The 17,661-nt window shown below is 47.8% G+C and overlaps 1 protein-coding gene across 2 annotated transcripts in view; it reads left to right on the plus strand.

Annotated features, from left to right (window-relative positions):
• OLFM1 (olfactomedin 1) overlaps positions 1-15,803 on the plus strand; it is a 30,709-nt gene extending 14,906 nt beyond the window's left edge. For both annotated transcript variants that reach the window (XM_065648469.1, XM_065648468.1), the window contains exons 3-6: positions 2,955-3,110; positions 5,462-5,681; positions 11,423-11,529; positions 14,051-15,803. In XM_065648469.1, coding sequence (XP_065504541.1) covers positions 2,955-3,110; positions 5,462-5,681; positions 11,423-11,529; positions 14,051-14,725 — 1,158 coding nt within the window. In that variant the 3' untranslated portion in view covers positions 14,726-15,803. The remainder of the gene's footprint in view (positions 1-2,954; positions 3,111-5,461; positions 5,682-11,422; positions 11,530-14,050) is intronic.
• Positions 15,804-17,661: the final 1,858 nt, after the last annotated feature.

Consider the following 17,661-nt stretch of genomic DNA (forward strand, 5'->3'; position numbering starts at 1 on the left):
CCGCCAGTTTGTCTGGATACCCAAAGCTAAAGATTCATCCCAATTCAAACCCCAAAATGGGCTTAGAACAGCTCTTTTGAGCCTGAGCAGGGCTTAAACCATGGCTTTGACTATCCAAATCTCACTAGGCTTGTCAAACCAATATTGACGCTCCATTACTCTGGTTTAATTCTGAAGCAAGATGACAAGAACAGTACTGGAAGTTTCATTTGTATCAATTTTCTATTTCAAATGCTAAAATTAACTCTTCCCCGAGACAATCGCAGGTATCTCTCTCCCATTAGCTTGATGGAAAATGAGGTTTCATATTAAGAGTGCATGTTCCACCAATGGAGGCAAAAAGCATTTTAGCTGATATTTGAGGATAGTGGTTAATGGATGAAGCTGAGGAAATTTGAGAGACAATATCCTTCAGTCTCGGTTCATTAGAGCACTTATGTACATGCTTAAGTTTAAGCATGAACAGGCTCATTGAAATCTAATCATGTGCCAAAGTACTTTGCTGGATCAAGGGCTTAATATGCTAATGAAGGAAAACAAGTAGATCTTCAGCTGATGAAGCACACGTTACTGTCAGAGATCAGGAATGATGGAGACTGACTTTGTACAAGTCTGGCCAGAATCTTGCCTGGTTGAAAACAGCACGGGCCACAAATAGCGAGAGCCTGGGCTTGTAAAACACATCCCCGAAATAGCACAGCAGCTAATTTTAGGCGTCTCAGTTTAGAGCCGTGTGAGGAGACTATTTTCCTCTGCAGGCAGGCGAGAGGGAGGCTCCTCCAGGGGTGATTCAGAGCAGAAGCCGGAGTGAGATGCTGTGATTCATTTCCTAGCGGAGTCTGTCTCTCCCTCCCCACCGCCCAAGAGACAGCGTAAGGAGCCCCCCATAGCCTCGCTCAGCCCCTGCAGGGTCACATACCAGTGGATCGCTACAGAAATGCTCTTTTCTGATTACTTGCAGCTTGACCTTTAATTAGGGTTAGGCATTAGTGGAATAAATGTGGCCAATTTCGTACAATCCCTACAAGTCATTCCTATTCCAATCAGTTGGAACAGCTCTGCTGTGTAGATACTGGTTGATTCAAAGGAAGATAGACTGGATTACCAGGATAAAAATATCTGCAGACCAGTCATGCTTGTCTAAGACTTCTATTCTCCTGCCTCGGGGTAGAGAGAGGTCTTCAAACTCCTCCCCATCCAGCCCAGGTGAATTAGCACCCAACCGTGTCTGCTGAGAGCTCCCGTACCCCTGGCAGGTTTTCTCTTCTCTTCAAACCAAGAGGGTCTTGTTCTGCTCTTCCCTGCTCCTCACACCTCCCTGAGCAGGTCCTGGGTGGCAGTCAGGATGGGTGCTGGTCCATCTCCGAGTGATGTGTTGGGACTTGGAGACTGAAAATAGCTTCACCTTTGCTGAGGCAGACCATCAGACCCCTGGAGCAGTTGTACTGGTTGTACAAAATGTTTCCTCACTGTTGGCCTTTGAAATATAGGTTGTCCATACATTTTTAATAGTTCCCTGTAATAGTCTTCTTGTCATTGTGCATGAGCAATAGGCATTTTGATCCCTTCAGGGACGCACACGCCAAAGTTGGCATTTGACCTGTGCTGGTTGCAGCGAGTGGTCTCCGAGACCCGGCTGCGTGCGGGTGTCCCGCCGTCCCCTCGCTCTGTCACTCCAGGTAAGTCACAGCAGCCCAGTGTCATTTGCTGGAGGCAATATCGCACTTGCACCGTTCTTCCCCCATCCCGGCTTGTCTGCGCGTGGCTGGGAGGATGGGCTCTGGGAAGCATCTCGGGGCGGATCCGCAGAGACGGCTCTGGCTCACGTTTGGGTTTTGCTCAGACACCCACAGATGAAGAGTCTTGAACCAGGATGCCTTTAGCTCGGGCCATGACGCAGCAGCACGCTCAGATGCCTGATTCATTTTAAACACAAACGTCATCCCTCCCGATGCCGATGGCTTTATTTCTGTGGGTATCGCAGCAGTGGCAGGAGCACCAGTCGTGGGCTGAGCCGTGTAATGTACAAACCACGGTGCAAACACAACCGTCCTTGATGCAAAGACCTTAAACTACACCCATTGCTAAACAGGTGATTAGGTGCTTGCTTAAGTCAGAGCTTCATTTACCTTCTTCTAGCCTGAAAAACCAGAGAAGGGAGTATCTTAATAAATCAGATGGCAGCCAGCCTTCAAAACCAGGTCAGCCTAGCTATCGTTTCCCTCCCTCCTCGCACCTTTTTTTCTCACGAGGAGCCCAGCCAACCTTCTTGCATCATTCCTGCGGCGGGGCCAGATGGGTGCTGCGCGGGGAGCCACGGGGATACGGCGTCGGTCGGCTGGAAAAGATGCCGACGCGGCACAACCGCCCAAGCCAGCAGGTACCGGTGCGACCAGCCGGAGCGGGAGCTCCCGCGGTACTTCCCGGCTTCCAGATGCCCTCACCTGCAGCTGCATTTGTTGTGGCAGATGCTGTATAAACAGTAGGGCTGTTTGGATAATGAAGTTTTTACTAGCTGGGAGTAAAGTTTGCACTTAAGCAATCAGTAAGTGTCACTTATGTGCAGGAGGAAATGATGATGTGCACCTCAGAAGTGTTTCTCGCAGTCAGATGTGCTTCTGCTCGACTAAGAGCCTCTCATGCCATCCCAGCCTCTCAAAGAGGCCATCGTGAGTGATGCATTTTAGCCTTGACTGCAGCCCTTATTTGCATGTGCAGTCTTTAAATTATTCTCTGTAGCACAGCAGAATAAATGTTTATGAAACCAATTTGCTCTGGTTTAGAACGTGGGGTCATAATACCATGAGATGCTGTTGATGAACTAGTAAATAATGCATAGGCTGATTACCCTTTAGCTTTGTTGACTGTGTAGGAACAGGTCAGCGTTCGGCACTGGGATGCGAGCGGGGCTGCCGGAGAAACACCTTCTCAATGAGTCCCTTCTCATTTGACAGGTGCAAAACATGTCCCAGTCGATAGAGGTGTTGGACAGGCGGACTCAGAGAGACCTACAGTACGTCGAGAAGATGGAAAACCAGATGAGGGGACTGGAATCAAAATTTAAACAAGTGGAAGAAAGCCACAAGCAGCACCTGGCAAGGCAGTTTAAGGTATGTCTGCTTTCCAATCCTCTAACGAAGCTGTGGCCAGGGGGTTGGCATGGTGGACGTGGGACTGTGACCTGGTCCCCATGAGCTCACGTAGCTCTTGGTCTGGTCGTGCACAGTGCTGGTGGCTGCCCACCCTCCTCCCCAAAGCACGGCCAGATCCCGGTTGTGCCATCGCATCCTCAGCCACAGAACATTTTTCTAGAGGCTAAAAGCGTAAATCTCTGCGTTCCCGTCCCCACGAACCACTTGGGTGCCCCACACAGGGCGGCATAGGATGAGAGGGGGGTCTACGAGGAGACCCCCAGGGCAGCTGAGATCAGGGTGAGGGGGGATTCCCTGCTTCTCGGGGAAAAGTCCGTCCTTGGGGTGGTTGTAGCAACGGGGCAATTGAGCAAAGAAATCAACTCCCCCCCAGAAATAAACCCAAAAGCACAACCACGGCAGCTGTCCTCGGGCTGGCAAACTGCACATCTCAAGGATGTGCAAATGTCCAATTTTGAAGGAATGGTGCTGGCAGCAGAGCCAGCACCTGGTGATGGATTATATGTGTTTTGTCCTGGTGTCATGCAAACGAGAAGTAAAGATATCAGCCTTTTAAATGAAGCCATCATGGCAAGCAATGGTCAAACTTTCAAGAACTTGATTGACAGCAAATGAAATTGCCAAAAAGAGGCTGTCAGCAATATTTGGAATGTTACATTTTAGTAGTGTTGTAGGTTAATAGATATTAAAAAAAATCTAGAAGACTTCTAGTGAAATTTGGGGACATTTCTGATCACCCACCCAGCTGATTCCCATCCTCATCCTCAGGAAGCTGCCCAGTTGGCTGGTGTTCTAAAGCAGAATTATTTTAATTGATGTGTTAAATACTGAAATACCAAGATAACATCAGGAAAAGCTGGGAAGAAGGTTCTCAAAACTTCTCACCAACTCCACCTCCTCCACTGCCCATCTCCATTTACTGCAGGACCCTAAATTTAGCTCTGCAGTCTGGATGTAAGGACCATCTCTCTGATTTAAGCATGAGTTTCTTTTTTTTTTTTTTTTTTCTTTTTTTTTTCTTTTCCCCCACCTTCCATTCTGATGAGTTTAATCCTCCCCATTGCCTACCAGGGAGCTTGCACCAAGAAATGCAAGTAAATAAGAAAATAAATCGATTCCCCACATGCAAATAGCAGGAGGCAAAAAGCCTCTTGACTTAAATAGGAGGGGATGGGAAGGAGAGAAGTGAGGCTGAGGGCCAATTTCTGATCCTGTTCGCCCCCGAGCTGCTTCAGCAGACAAATGTCGCAGCCCTGAGCGCTGTGAACTTGGCCACTGTGCAATAATTTAAGCAGCACCAGGTATCCTGTGTATACTAACATGCTTCATTAACGGGTAGGTGCATGCATATTTATGTCTACTCATTAGCTGCTGGAGCAAAGCATCTTTAACAAAATGCTGCATACCATGCCTTTAAATGAGGCCTTCATTTAATTTAAAAAAGAAAAAAAAAAAGTCTTCGTTTCTGCAAAATAAATTTGATAATTACTTTGATTTTTATGTTCTTTATAGCATGCCTAAGACCAGTAAGGAATTTTTGTCTAATTTGCTGCCAAAGCACCATTTTAAATAACAGCCACAGCATTTTGTTTCTGCTAATGCCAGCATTAAAATGTGAGTGGTTTGGAGCTCTTGTGGTTTTTTTTTTTTTTCCTCTTTAGTTCCGTAAGAGTATTTGTCTATGAATGGCTATCTATATAAGGCAGGTTAGTGAGCTAGATCCTCAACAGTATTTCATTTTCTTGCTTACAGGGCTAACTTAAAAGCAAGTTTTTTCAATGCTGCAGTGACTGAAGAAGCAGTTCACTCCCATGTAACCATGAAAAGAGGGCCACAGAGCATTTTGCACCATGCATTTATTTTTTTGATTATTTTCCAAATTAGCACCATATCTCACTAAGGAACCTTGAACCACACAGCCGAGATCTTCCTTTGCATGCAATTGTAGATGCATTTCATGAATAGTTTGAAACCCTTGTCAATGCATATATATATTATTTTATTTTATTTTTTTGGAAAGAAAAAAAAAAGAACTCTTTGTGTATGTGATCTCAAGCATGTAACCCTAAGATGTTGCATTCTAAAAATGACAAATAAAGGCCTTTCCCAAATATTTTGGTGTTCTGCAGCCTGTTTAATATGTTCTTTCCAATACATCATTTGGACCAAAGTAATAACTAAAAATAATTTTAATGATAATAGTTGTGGGATATGAACATTGCACTCACGTAGGAAGCAACCAGGTCAAGGCAGAGTGTTGCAGATTTTTGCACGCATAGCACTGAACCGAGCTTATTTTAACCTTGCAGGCAATAAAAGCGAAAATGGAGGAACTTAGGCCTTTGATACCAGTGTTGGAAGAGTACAAAGCCGATGCAAAATTGGTATTGCAGTTTAAAGAGGAGGTCCAGAATCTGACGTCAGTTCTAAACGAACTCCAGGAAGAGATTGGCGCCTATGACTACGAAGAGCTTCAGAACAGAGTGTCAAATCTTGAAGAAAGGCTTCGTGCATGCATGCAAAAATTAGGTAGGCTCAGAACAACATGGTGGCACTGGCTAAACACCATCGATGTTAAACCCCGCATCCCGCCTGGAGGCAGAGATGCTAGACTGGACATCTCCTTGGGCCTGGCCTGGCTGGAAGGGATGAGCTCTCCCAGCCAGGTTCGATCCTGTAAATATTTATGCGATAAGTAACATGAATCTTGGGAGTAGTCCCGCTGAGGATTACTGGCATGACCGATGTTGCTCATGGCGTAAGTGCTTCAGGATCGGGCCCTTGGCACTAGGCATGTGACGTTTTGCAGTGTTTGCATAAGTGGAGGGTGAAATGCGGTGAATTCGTGGCCGATTTGCAAATAACACTTATGCAAAGCAAACACATGCACCCATTTTGCTTATGCATCCATGTCCGATCTTTTTTGCTAACTGGACCTGGCGCCTCAGCAAAGGTCTCTGTGCACCGCTTTAGGTAGCGTGGGTGGGCGTGCAAGCTGTGACTCGCTTTCCCTTTTTCCTTTTCGTTTGCATCTTGCAAATCCCTGTTGAGAAGAGCATGATGTAGCCGGTGTGGGTTCGCGGTTTGGTCCGGATGATGCCGCGTGCAGGGTATAAATTCCTCCCCATCTCTCCTGTTCCCCGAGACCAAGTTCTCCATCAGACCAAGTAACCAGCAATGTGAAAATGCAAGAGATTTGTCTGTAATCTCATTCAGAGAGTATTAATTGACTGAAGCCTGTGTGTCTATGGTGGGGAGACACAACTGTTGCTAAACCCAGCATCTGACCCCAAAGCAGGGGTGGAGAAGGGGAAGGAGGGCACTGCCCTCCGCAGCTGCAACAGATCTCCCCACCATTCCTTGGCCCGGCTCTGGCTTGATTTAATTTCTACTTAAATTACTGACTTTCTTGTTAAGCAATTCAGATAATCTAAACACATTAACTGCTCTGCAGTCTATTTTGGAGGCACATACGAAATTACACTCCCAGGTAACTTCATGGAAGATCAGACCTCTTCTGAGCACTTTATATCCTTGGCAAGGTAACGCTGTTTCTCTCTCTGCTGGTGGGATTGCTTTTGCTTGTTTCTAGATGCCTGCACACTTCTGTAAGCAGCCGTCTCCCCTAGATTTCCCCTCTGCATTTCCATCCTGTCCTCTGTTACCTTGTACTTCCCTCATAAGCTTGAAATCTTGGAGAGGAAAGCGAATTTCCACATAAGCCTGGATGCTCAGAGGTATTTGAACTACGAATGTGCAGCGAGTTGTGCACCGAGATACCCCCGGGGAGCTGCCTGGGCAGCAGGTACAACCCCCCCGGCCGAGTGGCAGGGCAGAGCCTGATTTCTCCTTTATTAACGAGCGCTGATGTGCCCAGGTTTGGTTCGGGAGCGGAACGGGCTGAGGCGAGTTGTGCCATCGCTTTCTGCACCGTGCCTGTGGTCCCTCGCCCTGTGGTGGCCACAGGGAAGGCAGCAGAGTTGGGGGTGACAGAGAAGTCCTGCCCTTGTCCTCAGGGAAGTCCTGCCCTTGTCCTCAGGGAAGTCCTGCCCTTGTCCTCACCCTCTTGAATCCCACCCTGAAAGCTTAATGGGGACAGAAATGGTCAAGGTTACAATGACGTGGTGCATCCTGTGTTAGCAGTGTGTAAAACCTGGAGCGCTGTTGCGTGGGGACCACACCAACATCTCAGGAATGACAGTGGGTAAGATAAGACAGGGTGGGGAACAGGCCCAGGAGTGTGTTGTTGACCAAGGTCATGTAGAACACCTCCCAGCAGCCGCCGGCTGCCAGAACATCTCTTGGAGATGAGGAGGAGCTGCAGGTGACGGGTACAGGGAGCAGCAGCAGGATCAGGGATTTCAGTTGGGGCTGGAGAAGTACTTTCCCAGGGATAGTTTTTTAAACAAAACCATCCTGGACTCCACAGCTCCTCTGCATCTTGGTGGAGCTGCCCAGCCCAGGCTGGTTCCACCAGAGCCAGGGAAGCTGTGATGATCCTCCTGCAGACCCTGGGCAGACTTTAGGAAGGAGCTCCCAAACCATTCAGGGCCCAAAAAAAAGCCCAGAATTTGTTCTTGGACCATGATCCCCTTCTGCTCTGGGCCATGTCGTGGCTCGTTACATCCCCATCACACTCAGGTCCTCCAGCTGGGACATCCACCCCAGGCAGTAGCCCAGGTAAGACAGATGGAGGCAGCTATGATGGTGAGCTCTTGCAGGCAGCTTTTTCTAGAAAAAAAAATTGGGGGTTTTTTGGAATCTTTTCGAGGCTTTATTTGGGCTTTTTGGCTGTGCCCCTTTTTCTCCTCTGGCTCTCCCTTTGACCGTGGGGCCAGGGGAGCTTTGCTGCTTTGGGGCATTGCAGCACCCCTGGGTGCTCGTGGAGATGGACGCAGAATCTCATAAGGGTTTGCCCAGGAGGGTGATTTATTCAGTGACTTAGCAGCAAACAGCACGGATTGAATTTCCAATGTTGTTTATCGCTCCGGAGTGTAAACCAGTGAAAATGGTAGTTAATTGAGTTAAATTCGGATAACAGCCTTACAGACACTTTACTGCCACATGATGAGGCCCCATTTGCTGAGGATTGCTGTTTGCTGCACATTATCTGCTCGGAGGGATTCACTGGGGTTCCAAGTAGCACGTTTTAGCCTAGATTTGCTCCTGCATGAGCCAGCAATGCTGCTTATCTGGTGCTTGTTCACTTGCTAGAGCTCAGGGTCCAGCTCAGAGCACCCAGAACGGGATCAGGGAGCTGCTGCAATGAGCACAGGACAAGGGAAGGGGGAGGAATGTGTTCCTGCTCCGTTCACCTCTCCCCAACCTCTGGGCAGCACTGATGCTCAACACTGCAGCAGCATTTTCCTTAGACAAGGTCCTGTTTTGCATTTTAGGTTCCCTAAGCGTTATTGATGGATCAATAGTGAAAACACTTCCTGACCCTGGCATGTGTGTGAAGGGAAAAAAAAAATCAATAATGGCACATTCAATCTGTTATTCTGTTTACACTCTTAAAGATCACTATTTATACAGGGATTTTAACGTTTCCATTAACGTTCCTAAGAGGAGCCTTGGAGGAGTGGAGAGGTTGTCACTCCTTGATTCAAGGGGGAATTTAACTCAGCTGTGCTCTACAGGCTCGTGTTTGCTTGATAGCACGAGCTTGCCCAGACTCTTGGCAAAAAATCTCAGCCCACAATCCTGGTGCAGAGATGGGGCCAGAGCCCTGACAGCCTGTCCCAGATATTTTGGGGATGGGGGAAGCTCCCAGCTGGGTTAACAGAAGTGAGGGTAGGACACAACCCAACTGCTGCAGCCCCAGCGTTGCTGCAGGGGGCTGGGGTCGGGATGGGGGCGATCAGACCTCAGCTTTGTAGGGAGCCCCAGCAGAGAAGGTGCTCGGCTGCAGCAGCATCAGCACGAGCAGAACCGCGGAGTTCGGAAGGAGACGGTGCTGGCGTCAACGTGATGGTCGTTGCGGTGGCGGATAAATTGCTGCTGAGCTGCTAAACGTCCCTTGTGGGCTGGATTTTAGGAGAAATATGGAGCGGGGGTGTTAGGATCCTGGGAGGACGGTAGCGCTGGTTTTAGCTGGAGGAAAGCGTGTCTTCTCCTGCTGGAAAATTCCTGGTGTGGCTGGAGAAGGGGCTGTGCGCGGGTGGGGGGGTCTTGCTGCTCTGCTGAGCTGCAGGAGGGCAGGTCAGGGTGGGCGGCTGGGTCGGCCTGGAAGGTCACTTGGGAAGAGGCCGATTTGTGCAGTTTTCCAGGAACAGGGACACACGAGCCCCCACAGGCCATAGATTCAGGGATCTGAAAAGTGCTGGGGAAACTGGAGTGAAAACAGGTCCTCTGTGAATGCCCCGAAAGCTGCTGCTCACAGGCTTCCCCTGTGTCCTGGACTCGTGGATGGGCACCAGGTCGCACTGTCCTGTCCCACATTCATCCCTGAGTGACCTGAAATGCCCAGAGCATCCCATGCTCCTGCCATCCCAACAGGAGAGCACGTTTGCTGCAAAACGTTGTCCATCCCCTGAGAGCTGCAGGGACCTGGCTAACAAGGAACCTTCAAGCGTTTGGCTCCAGCATCCATTTGAAACCTCCCCCTGGCATGAGTACCTGTGATAGATTTACACCAGGAGAGAAAACACCTTGCCCTGTGTAAGAGCAACTCTCATGCATTGCTAAAGAGCTATTGTGAATGTGCCTCCAGCTAAACATGTATGAGGTGTAGCCTCACTACTTGCAAACAACATTAGTTTACTTTTATCAGCTGCTGCTGCCTTTTTTTTTTACTTTTTTTTTTTAATCAATCAGCTTTTATACAACTGTTCTCTCCAGGGAAATGGATGGAAAGAGATAAAGTGACAGAAATATAGGGCTGCGATAATGGAAGGCAGTGTTGAGCAGATCTGTGATTAGAGGAAGGCCTGTCCTCAGCAAGGGGAATTTGCAAGACATTAAGCAGTTATTATTTTAACCCATTGCATCCCTTTGTCAATACCAACACCTTGCTCAGGAGATGCTGCTGCAGGTCCGCTGAATGCGTCCGGGTTTTAAACGAGTGCTCCTGTAACCACAGACCATCCAACACCAGTCCCCAGTCCCTCCTGCGACGTCGTGGTCTCTTCGCCTGTCATTCCTTGGTGCACATGTGCTAAAATGCTGGTGCTGCAGTGGACCAGAATGGCAGCTTTGCTGAAACTTGGGGATATTGCTGGAAATAGGAGCTTGGCATGTGGCCGTACCTTTGATGCTGAGGCTGTAGCGTTGCAGGTATCTAGTCACGGGCGTCCCCAGAGGGATGCTGGGGTCGGTGTCAGAAGGGAAGGGATACAAGCTGCCAGCGCAGTGAGTTGGGAGGAGAGTTGCCACTGTTTCATCTCGTGTTTAGGGCTTAAAAACACAGCCAGGCACTCAGCTGAGCTTGTAAATGTGCTGACATGCCCACTGAATTCAATGGCGTGAAATCAACACTGTGAAGTACCTAAATATGCTGCAAAACCTGGCTCGTAGCGCTGCACGGGGGCACGTCGCTGTTGTGGTGATGCTGAAGCTGGGCAGGATTCTGGAGGCAGCTCCCGAGGGACCCTTGAGACCCCCCCACACACCTCCTGCCCTCTGTCCTCTGCGTTTGGGTTCCTCAAGTGGAGCTGGTGGAGAAGACAGGAGGAGGCTGGTGGATTCCTGAGTGTCTTCTAAGTGCACCGACAGATAGGGAACAGAGAAGGTGGCTGGTAGAAGCCAGTAAATGGTCTTTGCAGGGAAAAGATTTATGTTATATATAATTTCCCACCTTGTTTTCTTTTTCTCCTTTGCATAACCTATAACAAATGCATGTTTCCAGCAGGGCTGGAATAGACACGTCTGTCTTTTTATCTTGGCTGCACCCACTCTGTTATAGCAGAAATGAGCAGAGCTATTCAGCTAACTTCCCCACCTGGCTGCTCGACCCCGGCTAACGCTTCTCATTTTCTATTCTGTGACATTAGCAGCAGGGCTGGTTCAGGAAAGCTTGTTTTCTTGGGGGCAGCGTGATAAGGATAATTGTTATTTAGAGGCAGGAAACAAACAAAAACATCCGACAGTTGTTCTCTTAATTACCTCGCTTAATCACCTCTAATTAAATAGAAGCAGAGCTGCCCATCAGCAGGGGAGAGCAGTGGGTGGTGCCCAGGGCTGGTGCCCATCATCGGGGCTTCGGGGCTGCCAAAGACCCATCGCCAAAGGTGCTCTGACGCGGTGCTCACCAGCCTTGCACTCTTTTTCAGCTTGTGGCAAGCTGACGGGAATAAGTGACCCGATCACAATTAAAACCTCGGGGTCCAGGTTTGGATCGTGGATGACGGACCCTCTTGCTCCCGAGGGAGAGAACAAGGTAAGAGCGTAACAGCTTCATCCCTGTGTTCCCACCTCCGCGGATGTGGCGGAGGTCGTTGGAAACTCATTACATCCAAGCACCGAAGCGCAGGTTGTGCTTTGTGAAACCTGTGGAAGGTCCTGATTCGCCTCGGGGGGGGGATCTGCTGGTCTCCTCTGCAGCAGGAGGGGGCTGAGCATCCCGCAGGGAGGGAGGATGAGGAGGGGGCTGAGCAGCCCCGTGTGATGGTCTCTTCCCAGGGCAGGTGACACTCACTGCAGTGATGAGCGTGCGTGGCTTCTCAGAAGAGTCACCACAAGGTCTGTGCTCCTGAAAAAATCAAAAATTGGGTTTCTCAGCTGGGTTTGGCAGCCAAGGGGGCGCTGGGGCCAAGCAGAGGGACCCGTGGTCCTGGTCCCTGCTGCTCTTCTGCTGCCGATGCCTCCAATAACATCACCTGACTGCATTTGTCCTCCATCCTCCTTCTCCTCCTCCAGCATTGTTGTGAGGAATTAACTGATTGTAGCCAGAGAGAGATTTGTTTTGCTTTGTTTTGGTCTTTTTTTTTTTTTTCCCATTCAGACCATTCAATTTTGATCCCAAGGAGGTAGGAGGCCAATAACTGGCTGAAAATCAATCCAGGCTTCCCATGACTGTTGGAATGGAAAATATCTCGAGAGTTTCCTGAGGATTTGCAGGCAGCAAAACAAAACAAAAACCACAGAGCTTGGCTGCATAGTAATTCCCTCCTGCATGCAGCATCCTTCATCAAAGGATGAAGGCAGCAGCAAGGGCTGTATTGGGGCATCTATTTTAAGAGCTTTGCCCCATGATCACCTTTCAGTAGCTAAGAGAGGATGAGGGATGCTCTGGAGAAACCACCCCTGGGCTTGGCTCTGTTTTCCTGTGGATGTGCAGCAAGGAAGCAGCAGTGACTTGACATGTTGGGCTCTTTCCCTCTAGCAACTGGTTCCTCAGTACAAAACCTCCATATTTTACAGTTATGAAACAAAACTTCATGTATAGCCCCGATACGATCCTAATTATGAGGTGAGATGCGAAGACTTTACCCACATCACATCCTGTTTTGCTCAAGAGAGGGGACTTGTCCCCTTTGGGCTGTGCAGCCCTCAGCGCTATTAATAACATGATTTATACATCTGTGAAAGGAGAGTCAGACCTGTTGCAGCTGAAGCTGGTTGATCAAATTCTAAAGATCTTTCCATGTCTTCAGAGATTTTTGTCCCAAACCAGTATTTTTTAATATTATTTTTTACCCATGCCTTTTTCTACAGTGTGTTTTTGTTGTGAGAGTAGACATGCAGTTTTCTCTGAACTGAAGCTCAAGCTTCACGAGCATGTATGTGTATATAATACATAAATCTATTATGAATTTTATTAGAAACACACAGTTAAGTGAACTTCCTTGCCTACCCTGCAGAGGAGAAAACTGAGGATGAGGAGAGATGGGTGGTTTATCGTGTCCACCTTATGTTGCCGAGCCCCAGGAGGTGTTCAGTGGTTCGTGTGGTCATTTATTCATGTCATGAAATCGTTGAACACAGCTGGGGAAAAACGGAAATCTTACGGGAGCAGCCTGCTCTTCTAAGGGACCCTGGGGACAGCCAGATCACAGAGACGATACCAGCAGATTTTGCAAGGGGTTTGCACAAGAAGTTTGCACTACAACATTACCCAATTCCACATCCTTAAAGGCTTTCGTCTTGTTACTTAATTTACTTTTTGTCCTTCCTAAACAGTTTCTACAGAAAGCAGCTATCTTATTTTTAGGCAGTAACTTCATACAGAATGTCACTCACTGGCTGGATCTTTCTTCTTGATATTAATGGCACAGCTTTGTCATTTGCCTCGGAATTGGTTTCATATGACAAAAGCTTTTTTTTATGGTGTCTAGACAGTGTCCCTAGTGAACTGGCGCTTAAATGATGATCTAAAATCTCTCCCCCATCTACCGATAGCGAGATTTTGATGTCTTTGTTATATTTTAGTGGCCTTGGTTTCAGCTTTTGATGCAGAAGTGTATGATTTTTAAACCAATATGGATTTTGCCTGAATTTCCTTGACAATGAGCAATTGCATCCGTCGCTTCTGCATGCCAGATTAATGGAGTTCTGGTGTCGGTTACTGAGTGCCACTTCAATGGGGCTTATGGGAAGTAAAAGCAGCATCGCCATAATAATCCGGATTTAGCCAGAGAAAAGATGTTAATTGTGCTCTGGAAGGACAGTGTCCATCACGCAGCGCTCCCAGGGAATCGCTTAAGCTCCCATATTCCTGGGCAGATACCAGATTTTCCCCAGGAAAGCTTTGCTATTCAGTTGATTTCTTGGTTGATTTTTGGGGTTCCAAAAATTGGGTTTATTTCTGGGCGTCACTAACAGGCGCTGGACATACTGTTTTCCAGCAGGTTGGATTCCTTGCTCTGGATTTTGCTCCCAGTTGAGTTTCCAGGGTGCTGTGCCTGGCTCAGCCGGGTCTCTTCTGTTTGCTAACCCCATGTGTTTCATTGCTCGCCCAGGTCTGGTACATGGACAGCTACCACAACAACCGCTTCGTCCGTGAATATAAATCCATGGCAGATTTCATGAATACTGACAATTTTACCTCTCACCGTCTCCCTCACCCGTGGTCAGGCACTGGTCAAGTGGTCTATAACGGCTCCATCTATTTCAATAAATACCAAAGCCACATAATTATCAGGTTTGACTTGAAAACAGAGACCATTCTCAAGACTCGCAGCCTGGATTATGCCGGCTACAACAACATGTACCACTACGCCTGGGGTGGCCACTCGGACATTGACCTCATGGTGGACGAGAACGGGCTGTGGGCCGTCTACGCCACCAACCAGAACGCCGGCAACATTGTCATCAGCAAGTTGGACCCCAACACCCTCCAGAGCCTCCAGACCTGGAACACCAGCTACCCGAAACGCAGCGCCGGGGAGGCCTTCATCATCTGCGGCACCCTCTACGTCACCAACGGCTACTCGGGAGGTACCAAGGTCCATTACGCCTACCAGACCAACGCCTCCACCTACGAGTACATCGACATCCCCTTCCAGAACAAGTACTCGCACATTTCCATGTTGGACTACAACCCCAAGGATCGGGCCCTCTATGCCTGGAACAACGGGCACCAAATACTTTACAATGTCACCCTCTTCCACGTCATCAGGTCTGACGAGTTGTAGTCCGTCCTTGTTTAGAAACTGATTTAGAAAACAAAAAAAAAAGGAAAAAAAGGGAGAAATTAATTTAAAAAAATACTAATATCGAGGAAACACTCTTTAAATAAGTAAATATATAAACAGCTGCCAAAATTAAGACCAATGTCATGGAGGATTATTCAGCATAAACCTGACAGATCAGCATTACCTCTACATTTCTAGAAGTCTGGCCCTGTGTTATAGACTCACGAATAACCATGTACTTGCAGCTGGAACTGCACTTGAAGAACCACTTAAGTTTTGGGGTTTTGTTTTGTTATGTTCGATAGCAAACCTGTAGTACATACTAAAGAAGTAAGGCAATGACTGTTGAAAGTTTATCCTTGGGAGACTCGCTTTCTTCTGTGTGTGGGTTGCATGGACATTTCCCCAACATCGCGGGCAGCTGTGATGGTTGTGTGATTTGTATTTCTAAGCAGAAAACGCTGACCCGTGAGGAGCTCTCGCTGTCTGAACAAGACCTATCACAGGTTAGTTTTCTTCGCCTTCCATTGCAGCTACTGTCTCTCAACTGTGTTCTTGTCACTTAGATTAACTGTGCTGAGACCCGAAGTAGCTCATGGATCTGTGTCTTAGTAACTATTAAACACAATGGTTTAAGTATGTATTATGAACAAGTTGTTGTACCCATATTGTTTGAACTTATGTATTCAGCAAATATATTGTATAATGTATGTCTGTTATTTACCAGAGGTGGCAAAACTTTGTATGTCCAGTTTATGCAATGAATGTTGTAAATGCAATGATGTAGTTTGGATTAATAAATGATGGTTTTGTTTCTAAAAAGAAAAAAAAGGTCAGTGTTCACCCTTATACACAGATAACCAATTTCATGTTGATAATTACGAGAATATTCTCTTACTGTTATACTATCTACATAGCATTATGGTGGTTGGAAATCGCTTCTGTGGAAATTCTGTGGCATCAGATTCCCATGGGAAGCCCTGTTTATGGAAGTTAGAAGGTAATTAATTTTTTTTAAGAGGAAAACTTTGTACTATCCACAGTTATCTAAGGAACAATAAAAATATTAGGAGACTTCCCTGCTTTGTTTATTGTCTTCTCTGTACGAATGACCAAACATAGGGCAGGGGTAACGGGAATTATTGGGGAGGTTTTTAGCTCAGATTTCTCTCCATCTCGGAGTCAGGGGGTGACAATGTTTGGTATCAATGCTGCAACAGGAGGAAATTGTGTCTGTCACCTTCATTAGAGCTGGAGACACGGTGCCTTGGACCACCAGGTACAATTGGATCATTTTCCTTCTCAAATGCTTAGAGTTCTTATCATCCTGAATTTGCTACAGTCTTACGCTAGTAAAAATCTCCTTCCATTTATTGCAGCTAGCACTGTGACGCTTATTATCATTAGTAACTGTTACTGTTGGGGCCTGAGCGCTGAACACAAGCGTCCCTCTTCTTTTTGCCATAGCAGGGACCTCACAGCATCGCAGGATGCTGCACGCACCTTGAAGCAATCCGAGGCACTTTTCCAGCTGAACAACCCTGAAACCCTTGAAGCTTAAGACTCCGGACGTTAGCATGCTCCTCTCAACCACCGTTAATAAATCCTGCGCTTCCCCGTTCTCCCCATGGCAGGGCTCGTTCTACCGGGAACCCAACACCAGTAGCTTCATTCTGCTGCCACTGGCTGCTGTGGGATGTGGGGTGATGCTCGATACCTCTGCAAGCTGCAAAGGGCTGGCTGTGGTGTCATTAGACCCTTGTTGCCTCCTTTCCAGCCAGAGAAGCAGGTGATGGTGTTTAGCACCACCAGACGGGAGGATTTTTCAGCCAAGTGGTCTGGGAACAGCTGCATTTGCTGATGAGGTTCAGGCTCCGAACTTGGCAGACGGATGCATTAGAGCCCTTGGAAGGAGCACAGATCACTGAGGTCAGGAAATTTAATACAAGCAATTGGTGACGGCTGCAAATTGCACACGCGGATTTCAACCTCTCAGTCTTAGCAGAAGGTGCCTGTTGGGCTTTTCAGCAGGAGTAGAGGGGAAAGGGAAAAAATGGTGTAATGTGGTTTCCCAGAGCTGGATTAAACCACCAGCAGCAATGAACGATCCTCCACGTGTAGATGTTTGAGCCTGTTCCACGGGTTTGAGATATTGCCCTGTGTCAGCACGACTCCTCTTGCCGAAATGCCGGCTGGATCCAGAATGGGGACAGCTCTCTGAGGACTCGTTTCTCTGCTACACACCGTAATTCCAGGGCTCTGGACTGCCAGGTTTGTGGAGATGTCCGATATTTAGCAGTGGTTTTCCCCTGCAAGAAGCTTTAAAAAAATGGGGCTAGATACCCATGGTGTAATTGGCAGCGGTATTGATCTTCAATGCACAAGAGAAATCTGTTAAGCCAAAAAGCTGTAAGGCACCTGCAGTCATTTCTATTTAATTAATGTATTTCTTCAGTGCAAACTCATTTAAGGGGAGCATGCAGTTTTTCCAAGATTTAGAGCTGGATCCAGCGACTGTTGCAATCGATGGGATGGATGCCGATGCTACAACAGGGACGGAGCTTTTGCAGCCACCGGAACCTGCTCCGCGAGTGCACAGGGTGACATTATTGTCCCAGCAGCTGAGCTTCTCCTACTCTGTTTCCTGCAAGCCCTGAGTGGGTTCCTCTCTGAGAACTCTGTAGGTGTTCGCAGAGACTGTCCCAGCCGATCTGCCCGGTTTTGGGGAGATGCTTCAGGCAGATCAGAGCTCGTCGCAGGACACCCCCCGAACCTGCCACACCAGAGCGCTGCCATGCACCAAATCACCCAACCTCAGCTTTGTCATTAGGTAAGATTTGAGGACAAAAGAACACGTTGGCTTCGAAACATTGATCTGCAAAAATAAATTGAATTACAGAAAGGCAAAATAATGCTGTTTGCTTTAGGGCACAGCT

Source organism: Caloenas nicobarica, chromosome 19 (assembly GCF_036013445.1).
Source record: "Caloenas nicobarica isolate bCalNic1 chromosome 19, bCalNic1.hap1, whole genome shotgun sequence".
Lineage (NCBI taxonomy): Eukaryota > Metazoa > Chordata > Aves > Columbiformes > Columbidae > Caloenas > Caloenas nicobarica.